The following is a 26785-nucleotide window of genomic DNA, read 5'->3' on the forward strand; positions in this document are numbered from 1 at the left end:
CTGTGCGTTGGGATGGGCGGCATCAGAGCATGATGAGATGTGCGCTAGGTGTGATTTGAGCCATACAAGTTGTGCTATACAATTTGGACTGTACACTGTGTGCGATTTGAACTACACATGAGTTTTTACCACAATACAATAGGCAATTACAGGCTGCATGCGATCTAGTTAAAAAATACCTGTCTGCACATCCTTTTTCCTTGCGATATGGACTATACGGGAGTTCAAATCGCACGCAATAATCGCACCGTGTGTGGGCACCTTCAGAGTATTTCGATCTAGAACAGATGATTTGTCGCCTCAGTGACCTAAAGTCTCGCCCTGTCCTGTGAAATCGTAAAATGTAAATGTATTAAAAATTGTAACAGTACAACGGTGTGTTGACATTACACAGAACTATATCACTTAAGAATATGATAACATTGTGAGTGTATTTAAAACCTTGTTGTGTGTAGAGGGACAGTGCGACATATAGGCCCTTATTCAGATCTGAGCTCAGTACAAATTTGTTTGGAAAATGGGCAAAACCATGTGCACTGCAGGAGGCGCAGATGTAACCTGTGCAAAGAGAGTTAAATTTGGATGGGGTGTGCTGAAACTGAAATCTAAATTGCAGTGTAAAAATAATGCAGCCAGTATTTACCCTGCACAGAAACAAAATAGCTCACACAAATCAAACTCTCTTTGCACAGGTTACATCTGCCCCACCTGCAGTGCACATGGTTTTGCCCATTTTCCAAACAAATTTGTACTGAGCTCAGATCTGAATAAGGCCCATAATGTATGAAAGTTGTCACCTATGTACAGAGGGATGGTCACAGAGCGCTCCACAGCATCAACATTCACTAGGGAACTGGTCTGGTCCGGCGTTGTAGAGTCTGGACCGTTCCGGCTTTCACACAATCATTAGAACTTTATTCATTTGTCAAACTCTACACCAATCATGTACCTATGTTTTATACAAATAAAGTCTGTGGGAGGGAGGACATGGTAGAAAGTCTAGCGATGGTGATTTACTTCTATAGACAAATCCTAACTATGAATGCTAAGATGGGAGTTCTCTTGAAGATGGGAAGTTGGCCCATAGCAACCAGATTCCAGAGGATGGGCTGCAGCGCAGTTCAAATAGGGGAGCCCCAGCAACTACCACCAATCGTCATTCCAAACTGACTCACTGGCAGTGGGTGTGGCTACTGAATTTCAATTTTGAACTGTCCTGCGGCCCCACCCCTGGATCCACCACTGCTTTTCCCAGTTACACATCTGATCAGAACACTGAGTTTCTCCCATTGTTAGAATAGTGTTATGTCCTTATAATTCATTTCCTTCACTCTACAGCCACCTTCATGGACAAACACCGATCAGATCTTATGAGAACGATAAGATTGGTAGATCCGGTGCTCCAGGATCTCTGTGCACAGGGACGGTTGTCGCAAAAAGAGTACGTTCTGCTCAGGGGGATACCAACATCCATGGAGAAGATGAGAGGTCTCTGTGATGTCATCAGACACTGGGATGATGAGGGAAAGTACGCAGCTTACAGAGCTCTGAGAAAGCACAACGCCGCAATCATCAGTGACATAGAAACTAATGACTGGGAGAGGAGAATGGTGGTCAGATCAGGCTATGCAGGTCAGTGTTGCGTTATTCCATGTTTCACATATCCTGTAGTAGCTGTGACATTAACACACATTATATAAGACATGACCTGGAGAAGAGGCCAGAGAACCTCCGGGGTCAGATCTGCTGTAGCCAGCTATAGGCACTGTCACACATGGGATAGGATCAGAGCCAGCACTAGGTTATGTGATGCCCCAGGCAAGATTTTGGTTGGTGCCCCTAACACTAGTTCCACCCCTGACCCATTGCTATTTATTAACACTGTAACATACAGTTGTGCACCTTATACACATAATACAACACAGTAATAGTTACCCTTATACACATAATGCCACACAGTTATGTCGCTTAGACATTATACCACACGTTAGTAATGTCCTTATACACACAATGCCACACAGTAATAGTTACCCTTATACACACAATGCCACACAGTAATAGTTACCCTTATACACACAATGCCACACAGTAATAGTTACCCTTATACACACAATGCCACACAGTAATAGTTACCCTTATACACACAATGCCACACAGTAATAGTTACCCTTATACACATAATGCCACACAGTAATGCCCATTACACATATACCACACATTAGTAATGTCCTTATACACATAATGCCACACAGTAATACCCATTACACATATACCACACATTAGTAATGTCCTTATACACACAATGCCACACAGTAATAGTTACCCTTATACACATAATGCCACACAGTAATGCCCATTACACATATACCACACATTAGTAATGTCCTTATACACATAATGCCACACAGTAATGCCCATTACACATATACCACACATTAGTAATGTCCTTATACACACACCACACAGTAATAGTTACCCTTATACACATAATGCCACACAGTAATGCCCATTACACACCTACCACACATTAGTAATGAGTATACTCCTAATGCCACACAGTAGTGCACCTTATACACATAGGGCCTGATTCTGTTTGACTTGCTAAGCAGCGGTATTTCGCGACTTATCGAGCCATGTAACGCCGCCCAGCGACTATCCCCGCTGCTTTGCCAATGGATGTTTTGCATAAACAGGGTAGCGTGTGGGGCCAAAAACATTTGCCGACCATGGAATGATTTCTACAGAAAGACTTAGACTTGCGGCGTCGGGGGTCTGAGAACTGGGCATGCACAGTACTTCAACATCGGTCCCCTGTACGAAGGCAAGGGGGGACCTTCGCAAGTCAGAATCAATTTAGGGTGTTTCAGGCCCATAATGCTACACTGAATTAATGAACCATATGAAAATAATGCCACACAGTAATGCCTTACACATTATACCACACATAAGTAATGTCCTTATACACATAATGCCACACAGTAATGATTTACACATAATGCCACACAGTAATGCCTTACACATTATACCACACATAAGTAATGTCCTTATACACATAATGCCACACAGTAATGATTTACACATAATGCCACACAGTAATGCCTTACACATTATACCACACATAAGTAATGTCCTTATACACATGCCACACAGTAATGCCTTACACATAATGCCACACAGTAGTGCCTTACACATTATACCACACATAAGTAATGTCCTTATACACATGCCACACAGTAATGCCTTACACATAATGCCACACAGTAGTGCCTTACACATTATACCACACATAAGTAATGTCCTTATACACATAATGCCACACAGTAATGACTTACACATAATGCCACACAGTAATGACTTACACATAATGCCACACAGTAATGCCACTTTGTCCCTGTGTGTGTCGGTGTGACTCTGTGTCATTCTGTCGATATGTGTGTCGCTGTGACTGTCCTATAGTCACCTACCTGTGTGAAGTGGGGACAGTGTTACTTGTTACACATCTGATCATAATGCTGGGAATGTCTCCTGTTAGAATAGTAATATGTCCTTCTAATTCTGTTTCTTTCCTTCACTTTGCAGCCACCTTCATGGATAACTGCAGATCAGAGCTTATAAAAATGATAACCGTCGTAGATCCAGTGCTACATGATCTCTGGGAACAGGGGCGGTTGACACCGAACCAGTACAAGGACCTGATGAGGAGCCCAGAGAAGAAGCAAGGACTCTTTAATATCATCGAACACTGGGAGAATGATGGAAAGTTTGCGGCATACGTTGTCCTGAGAAAGTACAACTCCGCAGTTATCGCTGACATGGAAAATAAATACCAGATGGTGACACTGCCCTTCAGGTTGTACCATTCCAGTAAGTGTTTGGGTTCTTTGTAAAGAGATCTGCATGGACCCTGTGTTTAGACTTGACTTTGGCAAAACCACCCTCAACTGTTTTTTGGTTCTGTTTCAGTTTTTGGTTTAGATTTCTTTCAAATGGATAAAAGCAGCTACTGTATAATTCGGTACTTGTTTCCTAGCACGGTGCCCACGATTTTAATCTTATGCTATCGTTTTGATCGCATACAAAGCATTCAAAATTATTTTTTAATTGTACAGGCACCCTGATGGGTGATTACTATGTTAAATGCACTCCCATTGTTAACGCCACCCCCACTATGAATGCCAACCCGAAGCATGGCGAGTGCAGCGGTACGCGTCCTCCGACCTTTTCATACCCCCACTATCCACGTCTGCGTGGAGTTGAATTTACATAGTGTGGCGAGTGCAGCGAGGGGACGCGGATTACTTCACATGTATTCCGCGACCCCTCGCGGGGCTCGCCACGCTTGCCACACTATATAAAATCCGCTCCAAACCGACGTGAATAGTGGGGGTATGAAAAAGTCGGAGGATGCGTACTGCCGCCCCTCGCGGGCTTGCTGCTCTCGCCATGCTTCGGGGTGGCGTTGATAGTGGGGGTGGCGTTAACAATGGGGGTGCATTTAACATAGTAATCACCCATCAGGGTGCCTGTACAATTACAAATCGCATGCCATTGTAATGGCATGCGATGCATCGCGATATTAAAATTGTACAGCGTGGCTCTTAGGACCCGAAAATCGGGTCCCATCGCATACCTTAATTAGTATACGATGGACGCCGTGCTAGCAAACAATCGAGACAAAGAAGAAAAAAATGACAGCGCACAGACCGCTGCAGCCTTTGAAACGCCTAAAGATTCCCAAATCTTAACAACACATGCAATACAAAAATTGGTGTTCCAGATGGCGCTGCAGTCTCCTCTTTTCTAGTGTGTGAATTTTCTATCACCAGTAGGTAGAATCAAAATCCCACTCCTTCCGTCCAGTCGCTCTTAAAGACAACCAAAACTGACCTGGGTAAAGTTCCCTATGTGCCCGTAATGGTTTCTTTAAGTTCCCACGACCTCTGCATACACAAATATCGATGCCAGACCGGTTAGATCACCAGGACCCCATGAAATGTGAACTCACCAAGATAAGGTGCCCTATATTCATGGAAAGGTTTCTTTTGCCTCCGATTTTCCTCCTTTTTTGGAACCCAGGTAGACAGCTGACTCCAAGGAATTTATGTAGTAATCCAAAAATATTTATTTCCAACAATAAAAAGACGTAAAAACCAGATAAAATTTGATAAAAAAGTGGGAAGGAAATCCCAAGGTATGTGGTGGTCTGGGTTACCTCCCAATCCGGATAGAAGGCCGCCCAGTTGCTGAAGATGGTAACCAGCACCTACCACAAACCTCTAGGGTATTTCTCTCTCTCCTCCAACCACCAACGCGTTTCGGGCTGTGTGAATAAGCCCTTTTTCAAGGTGTTTTTCAAGGGACTTTGATTCTACCTACTGGTGATAGAAAATTCACACACTAGAAAAGAGGAGACTGCAGCGCCATCTGGAACACCAATTTTTGTATTGCATGTGCTAGCAAACAAGTACAGTACCTATAATTCTTGTATTTTGAAAATGTATTTTCTCCTTCATACTTCATGGCAGCCATTACATTGGGTTCATCCCTCTCTCTCTCTCAATTAGACAGGTAGTTTTTTTCCCCTAGGACCAGACTCCTCCTCCTCCATACCCTATATAACTGAGCACCTCCCCTCTGACCATAGTCTTTTTTCCTGTCTCCTCTGTCTGTAAACAGGTAGTTAGGTTAGCTAGTGTAGGAGACTTATTGTGACCTGGCAGCAAGGGGATGGCGGTGCCTTACTCTGAATATTGATCCGGGCCGGCGGCATGGATCTCTTTCTGCTCTATACTATGGGGATTGGCGGTGCCCGGGAATCCCTGAAATAATGGCTGTATGTAGGACTCACCAGAATGATATGCCCAAGAAGCGGTGGCTGGGCGCGAGTGGTGTTGTCCAGAGCAGGGGGAGAGGCAGCGGCAGCATGTCCGGCGTGGTCACTAGTCCCGGCGTGTGTTTGTAGCCGCGTCGTGCGGCAAGCGCCGGAGGAAGTGATGCGCAACTTCCGGCGCGCATACACGCGGTCTGCGTTCCACAGCAGGCCGCGTGCGTTTCAAATACCGGAAGTGCCGGTATTTATAGCGCCTGGCCGGTGTAACAGGCGCTGCTGTTTGCTCAGTGTGTGCAGAGAAGTCAGCAAGGAGGTGTACTGAATACTGGCATGCCTCTCCCAAATGGATGCCTCTCCCAAACCAAACGTACCGCTGCCCAGGTGAGTCCTCTGTGAGGACTGGTTCTTTACTTTTTGCTGAGGTTAGGAAAAGTTAGTTAGTGCATTTCTTTTGTCGTTTTAGTGTGCCTGGGGTTGCAAAAAAGAAATCTGAAAAGAAGAGATTGGATAAGATATGCCCTGAATGCGACAAGTCATTTACTGGGGAAAATGTGTTGTGTAGGAATTGTCTGCAGAAGAATGAAGCTGCTTCTGTGTCTAACCAAATCTCTGAGCTTAGAGAATGGATGGAGAAGAATTTTGTGTCAAAAAAGGAGTTTTCTAGCAAGAGATCTAGATCACAAACCAGTTTGGATCCGGATGATGATGGTGAATCAGTTATTTTGGGGTCTGATAATGCCTCAGGTGTTTCCTCTGCTGAGTCAGGGCAAGTCATTGAAGAGGAACGACTATTTGATTTAGGTTTAGTAGAAGTGGTGTTGAAGAACCTCTATAAAACTCTGAATTACAAACAACCAGTAAAGACAGAGTTGGACACGCTGTTTGAGGACAGATCAAGGAAGGGCAGGTGCTTCCCTGTCCATAAAGTTGTTAAAGACATATTAATTAAAGAATGGAGTAATGTAGACAAGCGAGTGGGTTCCTTTAAGAGGATCGATAAAATGTTCCCTATTGAGGACGAGGACTTTTTGAAATGAGTAGCATCCCTAAGATAGATGCAGCCGTATCTTAAGTCACCACTCGTACAACCATACCATTGGAGGACGGTGCGTCCTTAAAAGACCCCATGGAGAAAAAGATGGAAAGTGCATTAAAGCGATTACATATATCAACATCGGTGTCGATGAAGTCAGGTGTAGCCATAGCTTCCCTTTCCAGAGCTCTAAGAATTTGGTGTGCAGCATTGCAGGATGACTTGCAGGACAGAGCATCTCGTGACCAGATGAGCAAGAGTCTGGCGCAGATTCAGATGGCGGTAGATTACGTCTGTGAGGCGTCATTAGATGTTTTGGATTTCTCTGCCAAGTCTCTAACTTCAGGGGTTGTGGCAAGAAGGGCCCTTTGGTTGAAATCTTGGGCGGCAGATTCGCACTCCAAGAATAAACTTGCGACACTTCCATATGAAGGTGCCTTTCTATTTGGAAGTAAGCTCGATCTCATGATTCAGAGAATGTCGGGTGGCAAATCTGTGAGGTTGCCTCAAGATAAGAGAGGCAGGTTTCAGTCCTACTCCAACAGGCAGTCATACAGGCAAGCCAGATCATACAGGCCGGGTAGGCCATTTCGCGACAGATACACTTCTGGTACAACGCGTGCATTTTTTCGCCAATACAACAAAAAGAGAGGCGAAAGCTCTGGCGCGAGTCAGAAACAGTGACGCCAGATGCCCCATGGAGCAGGTTCCAGTAGCAGGGAGGCTTCTGGAATTTGCTCATATTTGGGAGCAAAGCATTTCAGACAATTGGGTACTAGAAATAGTAACACAAGGTTACCGTTTGGAGTTCCTTTCAAGGCCAAGATTGGCAAAGTTTTTGAGTTCCAGAGTGCCTCTGCTAGAAACAGAAAAAGAGGTTTTAAAGTTAAGTTTGCAAGCACTTATCGACACAAACGCGGTAGAAGAAGTCCCAGAAATAGAAAGGGGACTAGGATATTACTCCCGTTTGTTTGTGATAAGCAAAGTGTCAGGCGGATTCAGAACTATCCTCGACTTGAGGAATTTAAACGATCGCCTAAGAAAAAAGAAGTTTCATATGGAAACTGCCAAATCGATTTTGATGGGGATCAGAAAGGACGATTATCTAGTGGCAATCGATTTTAAAAGATGCGTATTTTCACATCCCAATATTTCCAGGCGACAGAAAATATCTGAGGTTCGCCGTAGGAGAAAAGTATTTTCAATTCACGTGCCTGCCGTTTGGCCTGACTTCATCCCTCGAGTCTTCACGAAGGTGCTGGTGGTTCTAGTAGAAAAGCTAAGAAGACAGAAGATTATGTTATGGGCGTATCTAGACGACATTCTGATAGCAGCACGATCCGAGGAAGAAAGTGTTATCGCCCGAGATTACACCATCAAGTTCTCCAAGATCACGGATGGGTGATCAATTGGGAGAAAAGCCGACTCACTCCTTCTCAGAGCATTGAATTTCTAGGTATCCTAGTGGCCTTCCAAATATCCCTTTCAGAAAGAAGGTGCGAAAAAATCCAGCAGTTGATTACACTTATTGGCAACGATCCCCACATATCCCTAAGAACTGCAATGAGTTTACTGGGGATGATGGCCTCAGCAGTAGAGGTAACTCCTTGGGCGAGATGGAGGATGAGGCCACTGCAGTGGTTCCTTCTAAGATTCTCCAAAAAACCACATGTCGTTGGATTAGAGGATTAAAAATCCCAAACGCAGTAAGAGAGTCTCTGGTATGGTGGAGTTACGAACGTCTAGGAGAAAGAAAATGGGCACTAGAAAGTCCAACGTTCGTAGTAATAACTACAGATGCCAGCGCCTCCGGTTGGGGGGCACACGGGTTGGGCAAATCGTGCCAAGGAAGGTGGTCGATGCTAGAAAAGGAATGGTCATCAAACCACAGGGAATTGAGGGCAGTATGGCAGGCGATAAAGTTCTTTGCAGATATCAAAGAAACCCATCTTCGAGTGTTCTCAGACAACATCACAACGGTCTCTTATATCAACCGCCAGGTGGGTACAAGAAGTCGGGTGTTGCTAGACGAAGTGGAGAACATAATGTCTTGGGCCGAAGTAAATCTCCAGTCCATCTCAGCGTTGTACATTCCAGGAGAGGAAAACCAAATTGCAGACTTCTTGAGTCGCAGTACATTAGTTCCAGGCGAATGGGAACTAAAGCAGTCGGTTTTCCAGCTAATAGTAGAGCGCTTCGGCGTGCCAGAAATAGACCTCATGGCATCATCAGTTAACAAAAAAGTCCCTCGATTCTTCTCAAGGTACCAAACGCAGGGGTCGTGCGGGATCGATGCCCTGTCGCAAAAGTGGAACTATGCTCTAGCTTATGTGTTCCCACCATTTTCCCTCATTCACAGGGTACTGTGGAAAATCAGGAAAGAGAGGTGTCAGGTGATAATAGTCCTACCGTTCTGGCCCAGGAGGGCTTGGTTCCCGATGCTGGAGAGTATGGCAGTGGCAGAGACCCTGTTCCTGCCAGCTTCAGTGGATCTGCTGTCCCAGGGACCAGTCACTTGTCAAGATCCTCAGAAACTTTCATTGACGGCGTGGAAATTGAAAGGCAGCAGTTGAGAGGAAAACATTTGTCACCAGAGGTGATTGAAATACTTCTTCAGGCTAGGAAAAAGGTGTCATCCGAGATTTACTACAGGGTTTGGAGAATCTTTGCTAAATGGTCCAAAGGAAAGTTTCAGTTTCCAAAGGCGAACATATCGCAGGTGCTGCAATTCCTATGTGACGGCTTCAACAAGGGGTTAGCAGGGTCTACACTGAAGGTGCACATATCAGCATTAAGCGTTTTGTTGGACCGAAAACTTGCTGATCACAGTCTGGTAAGGTTTTGTCAGGCTGTTGAAAGACCGGGGATCACCAACTGAAAGGTTGGGATTTAAATGAATAACATCTGACTCCATTATCTTGTTAATTTACGTATCATACGAGATCATTTATTCATCAAAGACAGAAATAATACATAAGATTATGGAGGCATGGGGAGCCAGGCTGATGGGGATCGCTCCTCATCATGGATTACTCTGGGAAGACTGGTTGCATCATCTCATTTCTAAGTCTTCAGCCAGCCCCCTGCCCTCTAGGATATGGCATGGACCACCCAGCGACCAGAGGTGGTCAGCAATGATGGTGTTCGCTTAGGATTTCTGTTACAGTTATATACTTTCTGACTGACTCGGCCACAATCAGATAAGGAGTTATATTAAGAGTCCCCTAACTACTTATTAACATACATTTATAGATTAGTTAGGTAATATTGGTTTTTCCATATACTGAGGCTGCTGCGCCATATGTCTTCTGACAGGAATAGAAAATGTCCTTGGATAGTCATTTACAACTGATGCAACAAAATGTACAATTACAATATAATTCATTTTCAATGAATTTAAACGTATTGCTAAACATTGCATATATATAATAAATATTCATCTTGTGCGGACATACAATAATTTTTCATTTCAACAGTCCTTTCTTTTTTTCGAACAAATGAAGATTTATAGTTGACAGGACTTCTTTAGATACAGGTAACATCTCTGGATCCGGATGATCAGTTTGAAGTACTTAGAGGAACGTCTGTAATCTTGGAGCACAATACATTAATAATCGTGTAACCTATTGTCTTGATTCATAAACCATTTTATTAGAATCTTACTAAGAATAAACCTATGCGTTATTCTTTTTTCTAGAATCCGTTTCATACCTTAAGATGTATAACACCGTTATTAATTATCGGTCTCAAAAATATAGAATTTCTCTATAAATGAGCAATTTATGGATACCATATGTAAGTGAAAAGAAAATCTTTAACTATAACCTTATCTTTTCATCGTTGTATCCATTATATGCTTTAGACCAGTGTCATTAGTTTTAAATGACTTTTCTCTTCATTGAACCGTCAATCATGAATTCACTTATACTTTAGAATAGTTATGGTATTTTCTTAATCCAAGATGTTTCTTTTATTTAATGTCAGTTGTATGTTGCACTCCAGAGACAAGGAAGGCCATTGTACTTATAATCACTTAGTGTGATTGAGACAATATAATTTCTCAAACTATAGCAATTTAGTCTATATCTATAGTAAATCTAATTTTGTGTAACATTATCCAAGTCAGTACCCCTAACTATGTGTAATAAACACAGACTAGAGAAACCATTAGTAATTATCAGGAAACTTGAACCTAATATCAACAGCTCACAACCCAGGATCTAAGCATCAGCTATGGAGAGAACGTGATTGGACAGCCTTTTCTGAATTTTTTTTTTTTTTTTTTTTTTTTTTTTTTTTAGAGCATGGAGTTCCAGTGCTTGAGTACTGGCTCTTACCTCGGATCTCCTTTAAAAAGACCCTAAATAGAATTCCACTTACTATGTGTGCACTGTTATGGTTCTCCATTCTACCCCTTCTGTTATGAAGGTACTGTAACCCAGGCCTGTCCTATTGCACACGTGATCTCCACGGCACACACTGTTGTCCTGAGGTGTAGTCTGTGAACAGGTCAAAATTCCCATACTTACCAATAATCGCTCTGGAATAAGACAATATATCCTTATTACATACTAAACTACCTTTTGACCATAAGATAATGTTTCACACAATAGATTATTTAAAAAATGCTGCTGCAGTCTTTATGTCAGCAGATAATCCATCTTCCATTTCATAATGGATACTATTATTACTGAATAACTTTTTATAATTGTCTATTGGCCATTTGTACTTTGTCCAGTTCAAATACATACTGTTTTATACCCAATACAGTCTAGATGTTTTCTATGATGTAGATTGCAAGGCAAATTTTTTCCTTTCTGTTTTACCATGTTGTAGATTTAGCTTCGTAAATTACGTAGTTTGTTTTTTTATATATATAACATTTAATAACATATAATCAATAATGTCTCACACATGATAAGCCCCAAACCTTCAATGATGGTGGTGCAAATGTTATGATATTCTGGGATGAGCTTGGAATACAAAAAATAAAACTTTGCACATTAACATAAACTTAAAATACTGTATGTTGCGGTTGCAGCCCATACAAGGAACTTATCAAGCATATATACTTATTAAATAACACTTAGACATAAATTTTTCCCGTTGGTGTTATGTAAATAACCATTATTTGAATTTGCATGGTTATTGCATACCAAAGTAAAACATTGAAAACTGCACATCAGCAGTTATGTCAGTATAAAACTAAAAATATATTTCTTGTTACATATATCCCCCTGTTTGCACCATCGCTTGCCCATGGAGCAAATAAAACACTATAAGAAATATGTAAAAAAAACAATTAATGTGTAAACCAAAAAATAAACCCTTATAAAGGAATTGCGCTATGAAGCGACAAGGGAGTGAAAAAGAAAAATAATTGTTAAATTTGGGCATTTTTCATAATATGGAAAAAAGATTATTCTACTAGCATAGTTATAAACCAATTAATCACTGAAGAACTTGAATACCCTAGTAACTGCTATGCATTCCAGTATCGATGTTTTGTTAGGGAGCGGGTATTACAAACTAACTGTGAAGCTGTGATTGGTAGTGATTTTTCCACAGCTCTCCCTAGTCTAAACCCTAGACTGAGCCCTTTGACGGCATTGCAAAACACTTGTGGTGCCTTATAGATAAAATAATAGTATTATTATAACTATAAAGTCCCCCAATGAGCACACAAGCTACACCTGAGCAGCTGTGCCCATAGATACAAGAACAATGACAAGTAATTAAGGCAAAACCCAGAATGCTAATGCAAAACTTGGAAAGCTATTCCGTAGAGAACATACAAACTAAACACAGAATTATGAAAAATACAAACAAAATACCAAAACAGGAATGAGCCACTCTGTGGCTTGTAACAATGTTCCAGTAAGGTATCAGTGTTCATATTAGGTTATGAAGGATAACATAGTCACATACGATCAACAATATTAATCGTGTTTTTTTTTTTTTTTTTTACATTCTAAGCAATCTGTATACTAAATCAGTACACTAACGATGGTTTAAAAAAAAATACCAATGAACTTCCAAGTGCTGTCATAGTAAGAAGTATCAAGTTCTAAAGAAACAGTAAGTTCTTATTACATGAGCACATTATATATGTGTATAACATATACCTATGTCCAGATTCTCTTGCTTTAAGAAAAAATATGCAAGTAGACATAACCAATAAAAAATAATAAATATTGTATCTGCAAACGACTGTAGCTGTAATAAGTTTGCTTCTTTAAAAAAGAACAGCCAGTTTGTATTTTAAATTTGCTACTGAGGAGACAAAAAAACAAAACAATGTTACTGTTTTCAAAAACAACTGAAACATACTATTAAAAATGCTGATCAGCTTTCTAAAAGAAAAAAAAAAAAAAAAGACAAATTCAAATTTGATGTTATAGAATGATTTTAGCTAGCTTTTTGCAATAACAGCTGTTAGACGTCACATGCATTCACACAGATATATCACTCCTTACACACATTTGTGACAAAGATAGTGCAGCGTCGTGACCTGTTTGACCTTACAGGTTTCACATGCAGTAGGTTAAATCCTCAGTCAGTACATGCTTAAATCTTAAAATACTGTATTTACTGAATGTTCAAATACAGTTAAGTAGTAAGATCCACCAAATGCAAAAGATCACAATTGCATACTTATTAATTAAACCTGCACTTTGCACATTAAACATTACCGAAGATTCAGACACATGTACTGACACATTCTTACATCAAGTTATACTTATATGATTTTAGGTCATTACTTTTGAGCTCATGAGAGTTACACAATCTCAGATCCGTTGTTTGATCTGGGCACATTTATTTATTCCTAGGATTTTAAAAACGTTTCATTTCATTTAGTTACGTTTGTTGGCATTTCTGTCTTTGGATTATTATGCTGTCTTTGTTTTAAGATATTTTTTAATTTAATTTTGTTACATTGATCTTTCAAGTTTAAAGCTACTTTAATGTTTAACCTTATATGATTAGCTTAATACTGTTATGAGTTACGTTATCCAATTTAACTTATAACTACTGTATACCACATATTACTTTACAATTAGAATAGGCGTCGATTGAGAGAAGGTTAATAGATTATTACTGAATTACCGTATTCAGAACAATCCAGTTCAATATCCAGGCAAGACGTCTTTTGCTAGGATCTATATGAACCAGAATAATACTTCAAACTGTTGATAGTCCCAAGACATATCTCATCGAAGTTACTTAACGTTAGTCTCTTTTAAGACACAAGAGTCCTAATACTAACGTTTACTTTCACAATGACACACACTGTGATATATACTTATCTATGGTTTTATGAACTGTCTAAACTTAATTTTAGTGTTCCAAAAAACCCATAGAATCGTTAAACTATTTTAAGACACAAGAGCCCTAATATTTAACGTGAACCACAGTGACAATTGACCTTTCGTCACACACTGTGATTAAATTAATCTATTCCTTATTAACAGCCTATAATTTATATCGAAAGTAACTACAGTTTTTATATTAAGTTCAATTTAGACAATGAATAACCAATCTCGTATAATACATATATCTATATGAAGTGTTACATACCGTCTACATAAGCCACTTGCCCTTCAGAACGCAACTTTTAATCATATTACAGCACAAAATTTATGCTCACCATATGTCTGTGTGAAGTTGCGCAGAAGATTGCGGCAGGCAGCTGATGTAAGAGGTAGAAACGTCGGTCGTCACCAACTGAAAGACCGGGGATCACCAACTGAAAGGTTGGGATTTAAATGAATAACATCTGACTCCATTATCTTGTTAATTTACGTATCATACGAGATCATTTATTCATCAAAGACAGAAATAATACATAAGATTATGGAGGCATGGGGAGCCAGGCTGATGGGGATCGCTCCTCATCATGGATTACTCTGGGAAGACTGGTTGCATCATCTCATTTCTAAGTCTTCAGCCAGCCCCCTGCCCTCTAGGATATGGCATGGACCACCCAGCGACCAGAGGTGGTCAGCAATGATGGTGTTCGCTTAGGATTTCTGTTACAGTTATATACTTTCTGACTGACTCGGCCACAATCAGATAAGGAGTTATATTAAGAGTCCCCTAACTACTTATTAACATACATTTATAGATTAGTTAGGTAATATTGGTTTTTCCATATACTGAGGCTGCTGCGCCATATGTCTTCTGACAGGAATAGAAAATGTCCTTGGATAGTCATTTACAACTGATGCAACAAAATGTACAATTACAATATAATTCATTTTCAATGAATTTAAACGTATTGCTAAACATTGCATATATATAATAAATATTCATCTTGTGCGGACATACAATAATTTTTCATTTCAACACTGTCAAGAGGATTCTACATTGTAACTAACCGCCCCCCTTTTTTCATTACAGGTACCACTCATACATATTCTTATATTCAGCACCCCAATATTATTGTAGACAATAACCGAATTACAATATATTATCTTCACTTATCCATTCTAGACAAAATCACTTTAATAGCGCTTCTTTTCTCAATTTACTACTCAATTAATTTATAGGAGCTGCTGAAAAAATAGGTTAGCGCGAACCACTTAACCCATCTGTCAAGAGGATTCGACCTATGATTCCACAATGGGATCTTAATCTGGTCCTGAATGGACTCATGTCAGCTCCATTTGAGCCATTAGATAGAGCAAATCTCAAGTTTTTGACATGGAAAGTGGCCTTCCTAGTGGCGATCACCTCGGCCAGAAGGGTCGGGGAACTCCAAGCTTTGTGTATACAGGATCAATATCTGAAGATTTTTCAGGACAAAGTTGTCTTAAAAACGAAACATTTCTTTTTTTGCCAAAAGTGGTGTCTTCCTTTCATTTAAAATCAAGAGATTATATTACCTTGTTTCTATCCAAATCCGACAGATAAAAGAGAAGAAAAGTTACACACGTTGGAAGTGGTCAGAGCCATTAAAATTTATTTAGACAGGTCTGCAGCTTTCAGACAGTCAGAGAATCTGTTTGTGATTCCGCAAGGGGCGAAGAAAGGATTCGTTCTGGCAAAACAAACAATTTCAAGATGGCTTAAAGATGTTATTTCCTTTTCCTACAGAAAAGTAGGACGTCCAGTCCCTGAGGGTATTAAAGCACACTCCACACGGGCAATGTTGGTATCATGGGCGAGAGAGGCGAATGTGTCAGCCAGAGAAATATGTCAGGCAGCCACGTGGTCGTCTCTGCACACATTTTCTAAGCATTACGCCCTGGATGTGGCAGAAGTGCGGTTTGGAGGTGAAGTCCTGAGACAAGCTTTGGCCTGAGGTATTGTATAGCCCTCCCTACTGCTTTGGTACATCCCAATGTAATGGCTGCCATGAAGTATGAAGGAGAAAGCAAGGATTATACTCACGATAATACCTTTTCTTCGGAATACTTCATGGCAGCCTATATTTTTTGGCCCTCCCTGTTTCTGTTTTTTCCCTAGGATCTGGGCGGAGACATTCAAAAGACTATGGTCAGAGGGGAGGTGCTCAGTTATATAGGGTATGGAGGAGGAGGAGTCTGGTCCTAGGGGAAAAAACTACCTGTCTAATTGAGAGAGAGAGAGAGAGGGATGAACCCAATGTAATGGCTGCCATGAAGTATTCCGAAGAAAAGGTATTATCGTGAGTATAATCCTTGATTTTTGTGGAATAATTTAATTCATTAGAACAGGGAAATGCAGGTGGAGTATTTATACAGTGGAAGCCTGGTAAAGCATTGATGATTAATTGATAATCAAACTAAGCAAAGACCAGAAAAAAACAAAACAAAAACAAGAATCCAAAAGTGCTAACTGATCTATGCTGCAAATCACAGGCCTCAGGACATTGGGCGGGATGTACTAAGGGGAAAATGTGGTAAAACCCCTGTTTTGCCGCATTTTCCTATGCATTAAAACCTGGCCGCACCGTTACCGCATAATAGGGTATCGCCACCTCTTGGTGGCGATACCCTATAGAAGCCTATGGGCTTCTTTTCGCCGCCTCCGCCGCAACCCCCCCCCCCCCCCCCCCCTGGCTCTTACCTGGTCCAGGTCCTCCTGGACCTGGAAGGTAAAACCTTTCTCCCCCTAGTGATGCAGCCGGACATCCTTCCGGCTGCAGGGGGGAGGAGGTGGCACCGGGGACAGCCTGCTTGGCTATCCCCGACGTGAGGGGAGCAGGAGGGGGCAGGGAGGTGACTGAGACCCCCCGCACACCACATTACATTTATTGCGGGGGGCCTTCGTCACTGTTAGTACATATGCGCTGGCATCACGGCGGACTGGCGGCGATGTATATTAATACATCCCGCCCTATATGAGAGATTGTAATGGCCGTGCACAACACCATCAATGACGTCCCAAAGCTTTCAAGGGTAGATTTATGAAGCCATGAAAAGGAGAAGTGATAAAGTGCCTGGTACTTTATCACTTCTCCTCCCTTATCACTGCTTCATACATCAGTTTTTTCCAATTATTTATTATATGCTGCCAGTCGAGCATACACAGGAATTGGATGATAAGGATGATCTGGCCATGGATGGCCTAGCGACAGACAGGAGATAATCAACAATGCCCCAAAAAAATAACAGAATTCTAGATTGATTCTTATATTTCAGATCCGTTCGGTCCTCCATGCATTTGCACGGAGGACCGATGTTTTGCGTCTGCGCAGGTGTGTTTCCGTGCTTGTGCAGATGCAGGGTGTGTGCACCCACGGCGAACATACATGCCGAGCGGGGGGGGGGCGGCGGCGGATAAGGGCGAGGGATGCCACGGGCAGCCCTATTAGCATATGGGAACACCCAGCTTTTCATGGACGTTCCCATGAGAATACTGGGCGTTCTCAGGCTGAGGCCATGACGGATATGCAGGGGGCGGGCAGCGAATGCAGGGCGCCCGCAGTTTAGAGGGACTATATAGGTGTCTCTGAACTGCGAGCGCGGGAGAAATCAATCGATGGTCGACGACCATGGAATGAGTTCTCCCCACCTGCGAATGGATGGGGGGGGGGGGTTGAATCAGCCATGTGGGGGGGGGGGGGGCACTGCGGGCGGCATCTGATGGACTCGCAAGGCTGTGAATTTCGGCATTGATCTTGGGCCATTACACCAGCCCAGATGTTGTATAATAAAGACATGGCTGGAAGAGCATTATTCACGGCAAAGTAGTCATCGGTCTGGACACAACCCACCCAAATCTAATCACTGTGCATTTTACTTCTGCCCCACCTGCAGCGCAGCATGGTGTGACCCAGAAGCACAGTTACTTGCTCTCTATTTTCCCAAATCAGAATCAGGCCGTACATAATTCAATAGCACAACATGTAAGAGACACCTAGACATCTGTAATGACTGTGTACCCTGTCTGTCTCCAGGCTGGGAGCATTTCATAGAGCGTCACATTATGGGTCTGGAAAGTACAATGTCCAAGGTGAAGCCACTTCTAGATGATCTTCTCCATCAGAAGCTGCTGACACAGGAACAATATAAACACTTGATGGGAAAGGTAGAACCCAAAGACAGGATGAGAGAGCTCTGTCACATTGTTAGATCCTGGGATAACATGGACCAGGACCTGTTCTACCTGGCACTGAGGAAACACTACTACGCGGATATCAGATGTATAGAAAGGGGACAAGGTGAGTTTCCTCATAATTGTGACATTGTAAATGTAAGTAGTAGTAGTACGTTTATTTATAAGGTGCCGCAAAGTGTCCGCAGCGCCGTACATAGCAAACAAAAAACTAATTACAAGGTAACGTACAGGGTGTGTTGATAAAATACAGTATAAATAGGGGTATAGCTGGTAGAACTAAAATCAGCATCAGTTCTGAAGTAGGTGTGGAAATTGTCGAGGAGACTGAAGATGAAGTAGAGGAAGGGAAGAACAGGGCAGGAGCGCTGGTGAGGTAAAGAGGTAGGGTGAGTACGTGAGGAAGGAGGACCCTACTCATAAGAGTTATCATACTAAAAATAGGTGGGTGGACGAACGAAAAACAATAGGATAAGCAGGAACGGAGGGGAACGGAGGCAGGATAGGAGGATCAAAAGAGGTTAGGAGGAGGGATAGGCTAGTCAAAAAAAGTGGGTTTTGAGGGAGCACTTGAAGGAGGTAAGGGAATCAGAAAGCCTGATGGGTGGCGGGAGGTTGTTCCAGTGCAGGGGGGCAGCACGGGAGAAGTCTTGGACACGGGAGTGGAAGGAGGTGATTAGGTGAGAGGTCAGTCGGCGGTCAGCGATGGAGCGTAGAGGACGGGAGGGAGTGTGGATAGAGATCAGTGAAGAGAGGTAAGGAGCGGTGGAGGAGGAGAGAGCCTTGTAGGTGGTGGTGAGGAGTTTAAAGAGAACTCGGAAAGGAATGGGGAGCCAGTGAAGAGATAGACAGAGGGGGGAGGCAGAGGTAGAGCGGTGGGAGAGGAAGATGAGCCTAGCAGCAGCGTTAAGAATGGATTGGAGAGGTGCGAGGCGGGTGAGAGGTAGCCCAGAGAGAAGGATGTTGCAGTAGACAAGGCGGGAGATGACAAGAGAGTGAATGAGAATTTTGGTCGCATCAGTGGAGAGGAATGGTCTGATGCGTGAGATGCTGCGTAGGTGAAAGCGGCAAGACTGTGAGAGAGCACAAATGTGGGGGGTGAAAGAGGGAGGAGTCAATGATGACACCGAGGCAGCGCGTTTGGTCGGTGGAGGTGATCTCGGTTTCACCAATGCTGATGGAGATAGTGGGAGAAGAGGGGATGTTCGGGGGATGGAAGATTAGAAGTTCAGTTTTAGCCATGTTTAGTTTCAGGAAGCGTTGGGTCATCCAGGCTGAGATGGCCGTGAGGCATTCGGAGACCTTGGACAGGAGTGATGGGGATAAGTCGGGGGAGGAGAGATAGATTAGGGTATCATCAGCATAAAGGTGGTAATGAAAACCATAGGAGCTGATGAGGGTGCCCAGAGAGGTGGTGTAGAGAGAGGAGAGGGCCAAGGACTGACCCTTGGGGAACACCGACTGGCTGCGGGGTAGTAGGAGAAGAGGAGCTCGGAGTGGAGACGGAGAAGGAGCGATCGGAGAGGTATGAGGTGAACCAGGAGAAGACCGTGCCAGTGATGCCAAAGGAGCGGAGGGTGTTGAGCAGGAGAGGGTGGTCAACAGTGTCAAATGCAGCCAACAGATCAAGCTGGATGAGGATAGAGAAGAGGCCTTTGGATTTAGCCGATAGTAGATCGTTAGTGACTTTGTTCAGGGCAGTTTCAGTGGAATGTAAAGGGCGGAACCCGGATTGGAGGGGGTCTAGAATGGAGTTAGCAGTAAGGTGGCTTAGGAGACGATTATAGGTCAGACGTTCTAGGAGCTTGGAGGCAAAAGGGAGGAGGGAGATGGGCCTGTAGTTGGATGGAGAGTTGGGGTCCAGATTTGTTTTTTTTGAGAATTGGGGAGACAAGAGCGTGTTTGAAGGAGGAAGGGAAGATCCCAGAGGATAGGGAAAGATTAAAGAGGTGAGCCAGGTGAGAGCAGACTGACGGACTGAGACGACGGATAATATTGGAGGGGATAGGATCGAGCGGGCAGGTGGAGGGAGAAGCGGATTGAAGGATAGAGTGAACTTCAGCAGCAGTGGTGGGGTAAAATGAGGACAGGGGTTGGGGAAGCTCTTTATGTATCATAAAGAGCAAGAAGGAGAACAGTTGTGTTGTACAGATGTGTAATGAATATACAACTAGCTTCAATGGGGGGGGGGGGGAGCAGTTTGCCCTCCATTACATTGGCCATGCCCCAGCAGAGCTGTTGGCCCCCTTGTATACAGATTCACACTTATTCAGATATACTGTCCATGTATAGCGCTGTTATTCAGAATACAGATTTACAACTTTCACTTATCACATTAATCGGCGCAGTCCTCATGAAGTGGTTTAATCACATCACATTCGGTGCAAGCCAAGTTGCACAGGACCTGACGTTCCGAGGGGGCGCAAAATAGTCTTGAGAACCCCCTGTCCAGACACACGAATGGTAGGGTAGAGGAGACTGGAGACGTGATTGTGCAAGATATGATAGGTCTCTATAATTATGACTCCCTGACTTTGCAGTTGATCACTTTGTGGACAGACACTGGTCAGAGGTAATCAGAAGGGTCACTGTGATAGATCCAGTCCTGGACGATCTACTGGAAGGACGGCTTCTGACACAGGAACAGTACAATGGTTTGATCAGATCTAAGGACAAGTTGGTAGCCCTCCATGGAATCATAATGAGCTGGCATCAGACTGACAAAGACGTTCTCTATCTCTCCCTGAGGAGACGCAACTACGCCGTCGTCAGAGATTTGGAGAGGACTTCGTCATACCCAGCGAGACAGCTCTATAACCGTAAGTAACACTGTGTGGATCCAAAACCTGTACTGTAAACCCCTCATCAGTGACACCGTAGTGTGTGAGTGTGTATAGGAGATTACTGTAACGTGTGTGAAGATACGGGGTTCCTCAATCACTCAGACACCGAGCAGATGAAACCAGAAGAACGGTTTATTTTCCACAGCACGCACAAATAGACAATAAACAGTGGCAAAGGTAAATTGCAGAGTAGAAAGATATTCAGGTAGTAGGCCCAAACAGACAGTCCTTGTATAGTCACAGTCCCAGATCAGTTCCACAGGGCAAACTATCACTTATCCACACAGCTGTGATAGCAGAAAACTGTATAAGTCCACAAAACACTGGCAACTCCACAGAAGCGAGGATGAGGCGTTCCACAAGACACAGATGGACCCCAAATTTGGCCCATATGGTCTGCAGTAAGTCCCCTTGAAATTGCGCACCTTGGTCGGTGACCACTTCTTCGGGAAATCCCACACGACTAAAGATATCCATGAGAGCCTGGGCAATATGCTCAGCATCTATGGATGCCAGCGCCACCGCCTCTGGGTACCTAGTCGCATAGTCAACCACAGTCAGTATGTATTTCTTTCCTGTTCTGCTCGGTTTCTTAAAAGGCCCAACAATGTCCATGGCCACTCTCTTGAATGGCTCACTGATCACAGGCATGGGTTGTAGGGGGACACGACGTGGGGGTCCCCCGAGGCGTTGACAGACCCCACATGACTCTCTATACTGTCTTACCTCCTGGTTTATCCCTGGCCAGAAGAAGTGCCACAGCAGTCGGGCCCGGGTTTTACAAATCCCTAAATGGCCTGCTGAGGGGATGTCATGGGCAAGTGCTAGCAATCGCGCACGGTACTGCTGGGGAACAATTAACTGTTTCCTAGGGACTTCGGGCTCTAATGGGTCTGCTTTTGCTGGCACCCTGTACAGTCTCCCCTCCTCCCACTGAATGCGATCCTCCTGAGTTCCCCAATCACTCCGTCCTGCTGCCCTGCGGAGGCTAGCTAGGGACGGATCTGTTTGTTGGGCTTCCCTAAATTCCACTCTATCTACCTCCCCCAGATTCACGTCACAGTCAAGCAAGTCTGGTACCATGTTACTCACCGGCGGTGGCTCAGGGGCTGTAGCAGTAATTCCTGGTGCTGGCGTGAGAGGGCCCTCAGGTGCTATCTCTCCAGCCTGTGACTGGCTCCGGGTGATAGCTCTCACGAAACAACTGGCCAATCCACCACCCAAATCATTTCCTAGAATAACATGGGTGGGGAGCCCTTCCAGAAGTCCCACGTTCACTTCCCCAGAGTCCTGACCCCAATCCAAGTGTACCCGGGCCATGGGGATGACAGTGATCTGCCCCCCTGCCATGGAGATCTTAATTTTCCGTTGCTTCAGTAGTTGGCAGGGGGGGATTAATTCTGGGCGGATAAGGGTGATGGAGGCACCCGAATCTCTTAACCCCTGCAGTTCCTTCCCATTAACTTTTACAGGCTGTAGATGTGGCTTCATGTTATCCGGGGTGGCTTTTCCAATAGCTGCTACCACCTCCACCTGGTATACTACTTCCTCCGCCTCTGGCGCATCAGGACAGTAATCCCCTCCCCCTCCCCCAAATGATGGTTCCTGGCACACAGCTACTCGAGGCAAGGCATGTGGGGCACCTGGAAATGGTCCTCTTCCCCGGGGGCAATCTCGGCGGACATGACCCACCTTGTCACAGTTGTAGCAGCGACGGGCTCCTGGTTGCTCGGGTCCCCAAGGCCGGGGGTTGGGGGGCTGTGGAGCTGGGCGTTGGGGAGCCGCCGGTAGATCCCGATCTGGCTGGGCCCGTCGGAGATTGGTCTTTTCCTCGATGTTGGCCCCTCTCCACCGAGGCCTGTTAGCTGTGAACTCGTCCGCTAGTTGTGCCGCTTTCTCGGGGGTGGTAGGGGTCCGATCTGCTACCCACTCTCTGATCTCAAGAGGCATCTTGTTCAGCAGCTGCTCCAAGATAAAAGCATTTTTAATATCTTTTACAGTAAGGGCCTGCTTCACGGACAGCCACTTATCACAGTTCCTCCGCAACAGGTTATTAAACTCTGTAAATGAAGAATCGCCTTTTCGGGTTATGGTGCGAAACTTCACACGGTATGATTCAGCAGTCACCGCATATCTAGCAAGCAGGACACTCCGTACCTCCTCATATACCAGCACCTGCTCTGGGCTCAGGGCATGGAATGCTTCCAGAGCCCTTCCTCTCAGACTGGGGAACAGAAATCGAGGCCACTCTGCTGCCTCAATTCCATGCAAAGTCATAACAGATTCAAACATCTGCAAATGGGTATCAATATCCGAACCGGCATCATCAAAAGGTGGGATGTCATTATATCTCAGCCTGGCCACCTGGCTTACTGATGCTGCCGTAGTGGGTATAGAGGACTGCAACCCCAATGCAGCTCCCAAAACTGAGGCTCCTTGTCCCAGAGCTGCCAGCAAGTCCTGCAACTGATCTGCATTTCCAACAGGCAGCGCAGCCCCTGAAGCATTTGTCCTGTTGGCCCCCTGCACCTCGTTCCGCTCTAGGACGGGGTCCTCATCGTCCTCCTGTCCAGGGTGTTCTTGGTCCCATTGTGCCAGCTTTGCCATTAATGCTGCTCTGGTGTCCAATGCCTCAAACTCAATCTGCCTCGTACGGCACAGATCCTGCAGTTGATCCTTTTTGCTGTATCGGTAGCATAGTGGTGCTGGATCCATTCCCTGAGGTGTTTATGACTCGTTGCTCGAAGGTTGGTGTCTGAGTGATCCCGCTGCTGCCGCCAAATGTGAAGATACGGGGTTCCTCAATCACTCAGACACCGAGCAGATGAAACCAGAAGAACGGTTTATTTTCCACAGCACGCACAAATAGACAATAAACAGTGGCAAAGGTAAATTGCAGAGTAGAAAGATATTCAGGTAGCAGGCCCAAACAGACAGTCCTTGTATAGTCACAGTCCCAGATCAGTTCCACAGGGCAAACTATCACTTATCCACACAGCTGTGATAGCAGAAAACTGTATAAGTCCACAAAACACTGGCAACTCCACAGAAGCGAGGATGAGGCGTTCCACAAGACACAGGTAGAGCATACCTCTGAACCTTAAGACTGCGACTAACCTCCTTCCTCCTCTCTTCTCCTTCAGCTCTCTCTGGTCTGACCAAAAAACACTTTTTAAAACATTTCAAATTCCCACGGTGATCGCATCATCTGTGGGGTTGCCCAAGTTCCTGATTGGTGGATTCAAGCATAAGGTATATCCCACCTTCAATCCACAGTTGTCCAACTGCTGCTCCCAACCCCTGCTGTGTCTGGTTCCACAAAGTCTGCTAGAGCCCAGAGGTTTATAAAGAATTGTAAACCCCCCTGTGGAGATGGTTCCTCTGCTATCTCTTTCCTGTAAATAGCAGCACAATAGCAGGGTAATTGGATCACCCCCTGTGGAGATTGCCTTTTGGGAGGACAGTTTATGATAACCCTTTTCCTGTATGACCAAGTAAGGGCACGGGCAAATGGTATCAATGGTATAATGCTTACATGAATAAAGTCCTGGGAAATACAGACATTACATTTCTGGTGGGATTATACAGCCTAATAATATATGATCTGGAACTACACACACATATAGGGGGAATATAGACATACATAGGGAACAATAGGGCTAAAATGTACATTAATTACTGTGGAGTAGAGGATGTCACAATTCACTTTTATCGCCAATGCCATTCCTTCACAACGTGTATCACATACTCATGCAGATGAGCTGGAGGGGTATATGGATATATATGTTATTTGTATCTATACATACAGGTAACTTTCTGAGGGATTACCGAGCAGCTCTGATCAGACGGATCATGATGGTAGATCCGGTCCTGCAGGACCTGCTGAGCCAGAAGCTGCTGACGCAGGAACAGTACAATGATTTGTGTAAGAACCCAACGTCTGAGGGGAAGATGAGAGACCTGTACGACATAGTGAGCTCCTGGGGTGACGCTGACAAGGAGAAAGTGTACATGGCTCTAAGTAAATACAACACCTGGGTCATTATGGACTTGGAATTAGAGTGTCGCTATGACTACACAAATCACCGTCATTTCTTCTTTGGTAAGTTTTATTAACAGCTAATTATCCTCTGAGCCATATCAGTCACGGGGGGTGGTATATTAGATCAACACCAAAACTTTTGACAATGTTGACCATATTAATGTCACCATTATGGTGTTGACCCAATTGGGGGGTGGGGCGCATAGGTTGATGTTTTGCCTAGGGTTCTGGGAAGCCTTGCACTGGACCTGTGTATAATATTCCTGCTGTGTCTTGCGTCACAGTAGTGAGTGCATGCGCGAGGCAAAACAGCAACTGTAACTGTGCATGGATCATAAAAATAGAGGCGGTTTGAGGTAGACTGACTTGAAGCCGGCGTTTGGGGGCGGTAACTGTCCCTTCTCTGGGTGTGTCTGAAAAGACACAGGCGTGGCCAAGCATTTACAAGGAGGGTTAGTGACGTCAGCGATAATCACTACCAGGCAGTTGCAGATTTGTTGTAGACCTTCACTTACAATTGCACAATATTTTCGATATTCCATCACACATTTGCACAGGGCGTTTCCTCATACTGTCTGGGCAGCGGCTACCTATCCTAGAGAGCGCTGCCGGTCTAGCGCCGAGAGCGCTGTCGGTCTAGCGCAGAGAGGGAATTGCCCAGTATGTACATGGCTGAAGACACCTCTCTACTATATCGTGCTGGGAGACATGTGAGGCACCAATGGACAAAACAAAGCACTAGGATTGGCCCTTAGATAAGACAGATGAGATCTACACGTATTGGGGCCTAAACTATATGACTAAGGGCCTAATTCAAAGTTGATCGCTGTTGGGCAAATTCACAATCCTATCGATTATCGATAGTGACAATATTCCTGACTGCTATGTAGTCGCAGTTTGATCACAGTAGTCACAGTTTGATGGGTGGAGACCAGACACTGTCTAGGTGTGCCAGAAAAAAACAGACGTTCCCAAGCATTTCAAGGAGAGGTCGGTGACATCAGCGATGACCACTTCCACCCTGTCTCAGTGGCAGATCTGTAAAAAAATCTTTGGAATTGCTTCTGGATTTGCGAGTAGATCGTGAATAGCGATATTCTTGCTATTCACGCGCACATTTGCACGGGGGTGTTTTTGCTCTCTGTCTGGGTGGCGGCTATCTTGTCGAAGATGATAAAGTCTGAAAATCTCATTGTGATTGCAATTCTTTTGTTCCAGAACATGGATATCAGTTTTTCTACTGGCACCGATCGGATATTATAAGACGGGTAATCCTGGTAGATCCCGTTCTGGATGATCTCCTGGAAAAGCGATTACTAAAAAAGGATCAATATGATTATTTAGCTAAAAAAACGTCACATGAGGACAAGATGCGCGGCCTCTGTGACATCATCAGTACCTGGGAGGCTGCTGATCAGAACACGTTCCATATGACGCTGAAGATTTACAATTACTCGGTCATCAGGGACATGGAACTAGAGGACAGGACTGACAGA

The 26785-nt window shown here is 44.1% G+C and overlaps 1 protein-coding gene across 3 annotated transcripts in view; it reads left to right on the top strand.

Annotated features, from left to right (window-relative positions):
• Nucleotides 1-26785, top strand: part of LOC146019805 (uncharacterized) — a 120488-nt gene that overhangs the window by 39386 nt on the left and 54317 nt on the right. For all 3 annotated transcript variants that reach the window (XM_083152372.1, XM_083152371.1, XM_083152373.1), the window contains 6 exons: nt 1339-1632; nt 3580-3864; nt 18247-18510; nt 20945-21223; nt 25056-25349; nt 26508-26785. The exon at nt 26508-26785 is cut by the window's right edge and continues 19 nt beyond it. In XM_083152372.1, the coding sequence (XP_083008498.1) occupies nt 1339-1632; nt 3580-3864; nt 18247-18510; nt 20945-21223; nt 25056-25349; nt 26508-26785 (1694 nt within the window). The remainder of the gene's footprint in view (nt 1-1338; nt 1633-3579; nt 3865-18246; nt 18511-20944; nt 21224-25055; nt 25350-26507) is intronic.

The sequence above is a fragment of the Crinia signifera genome, chromosome 7, assembly GCF_055691185.1.
Source record: "Crinia signifera chromosome 7, ASM5569118v1, whole genome shotgun sequence".
In the NCBI taxonomy this organism is placed as follows: domain Eukaryota; kingdom Metazoa; phylum Chordata; class Amphibia; order Anura; family Myobatrachidae; genus Crinia; species Crinia signifera.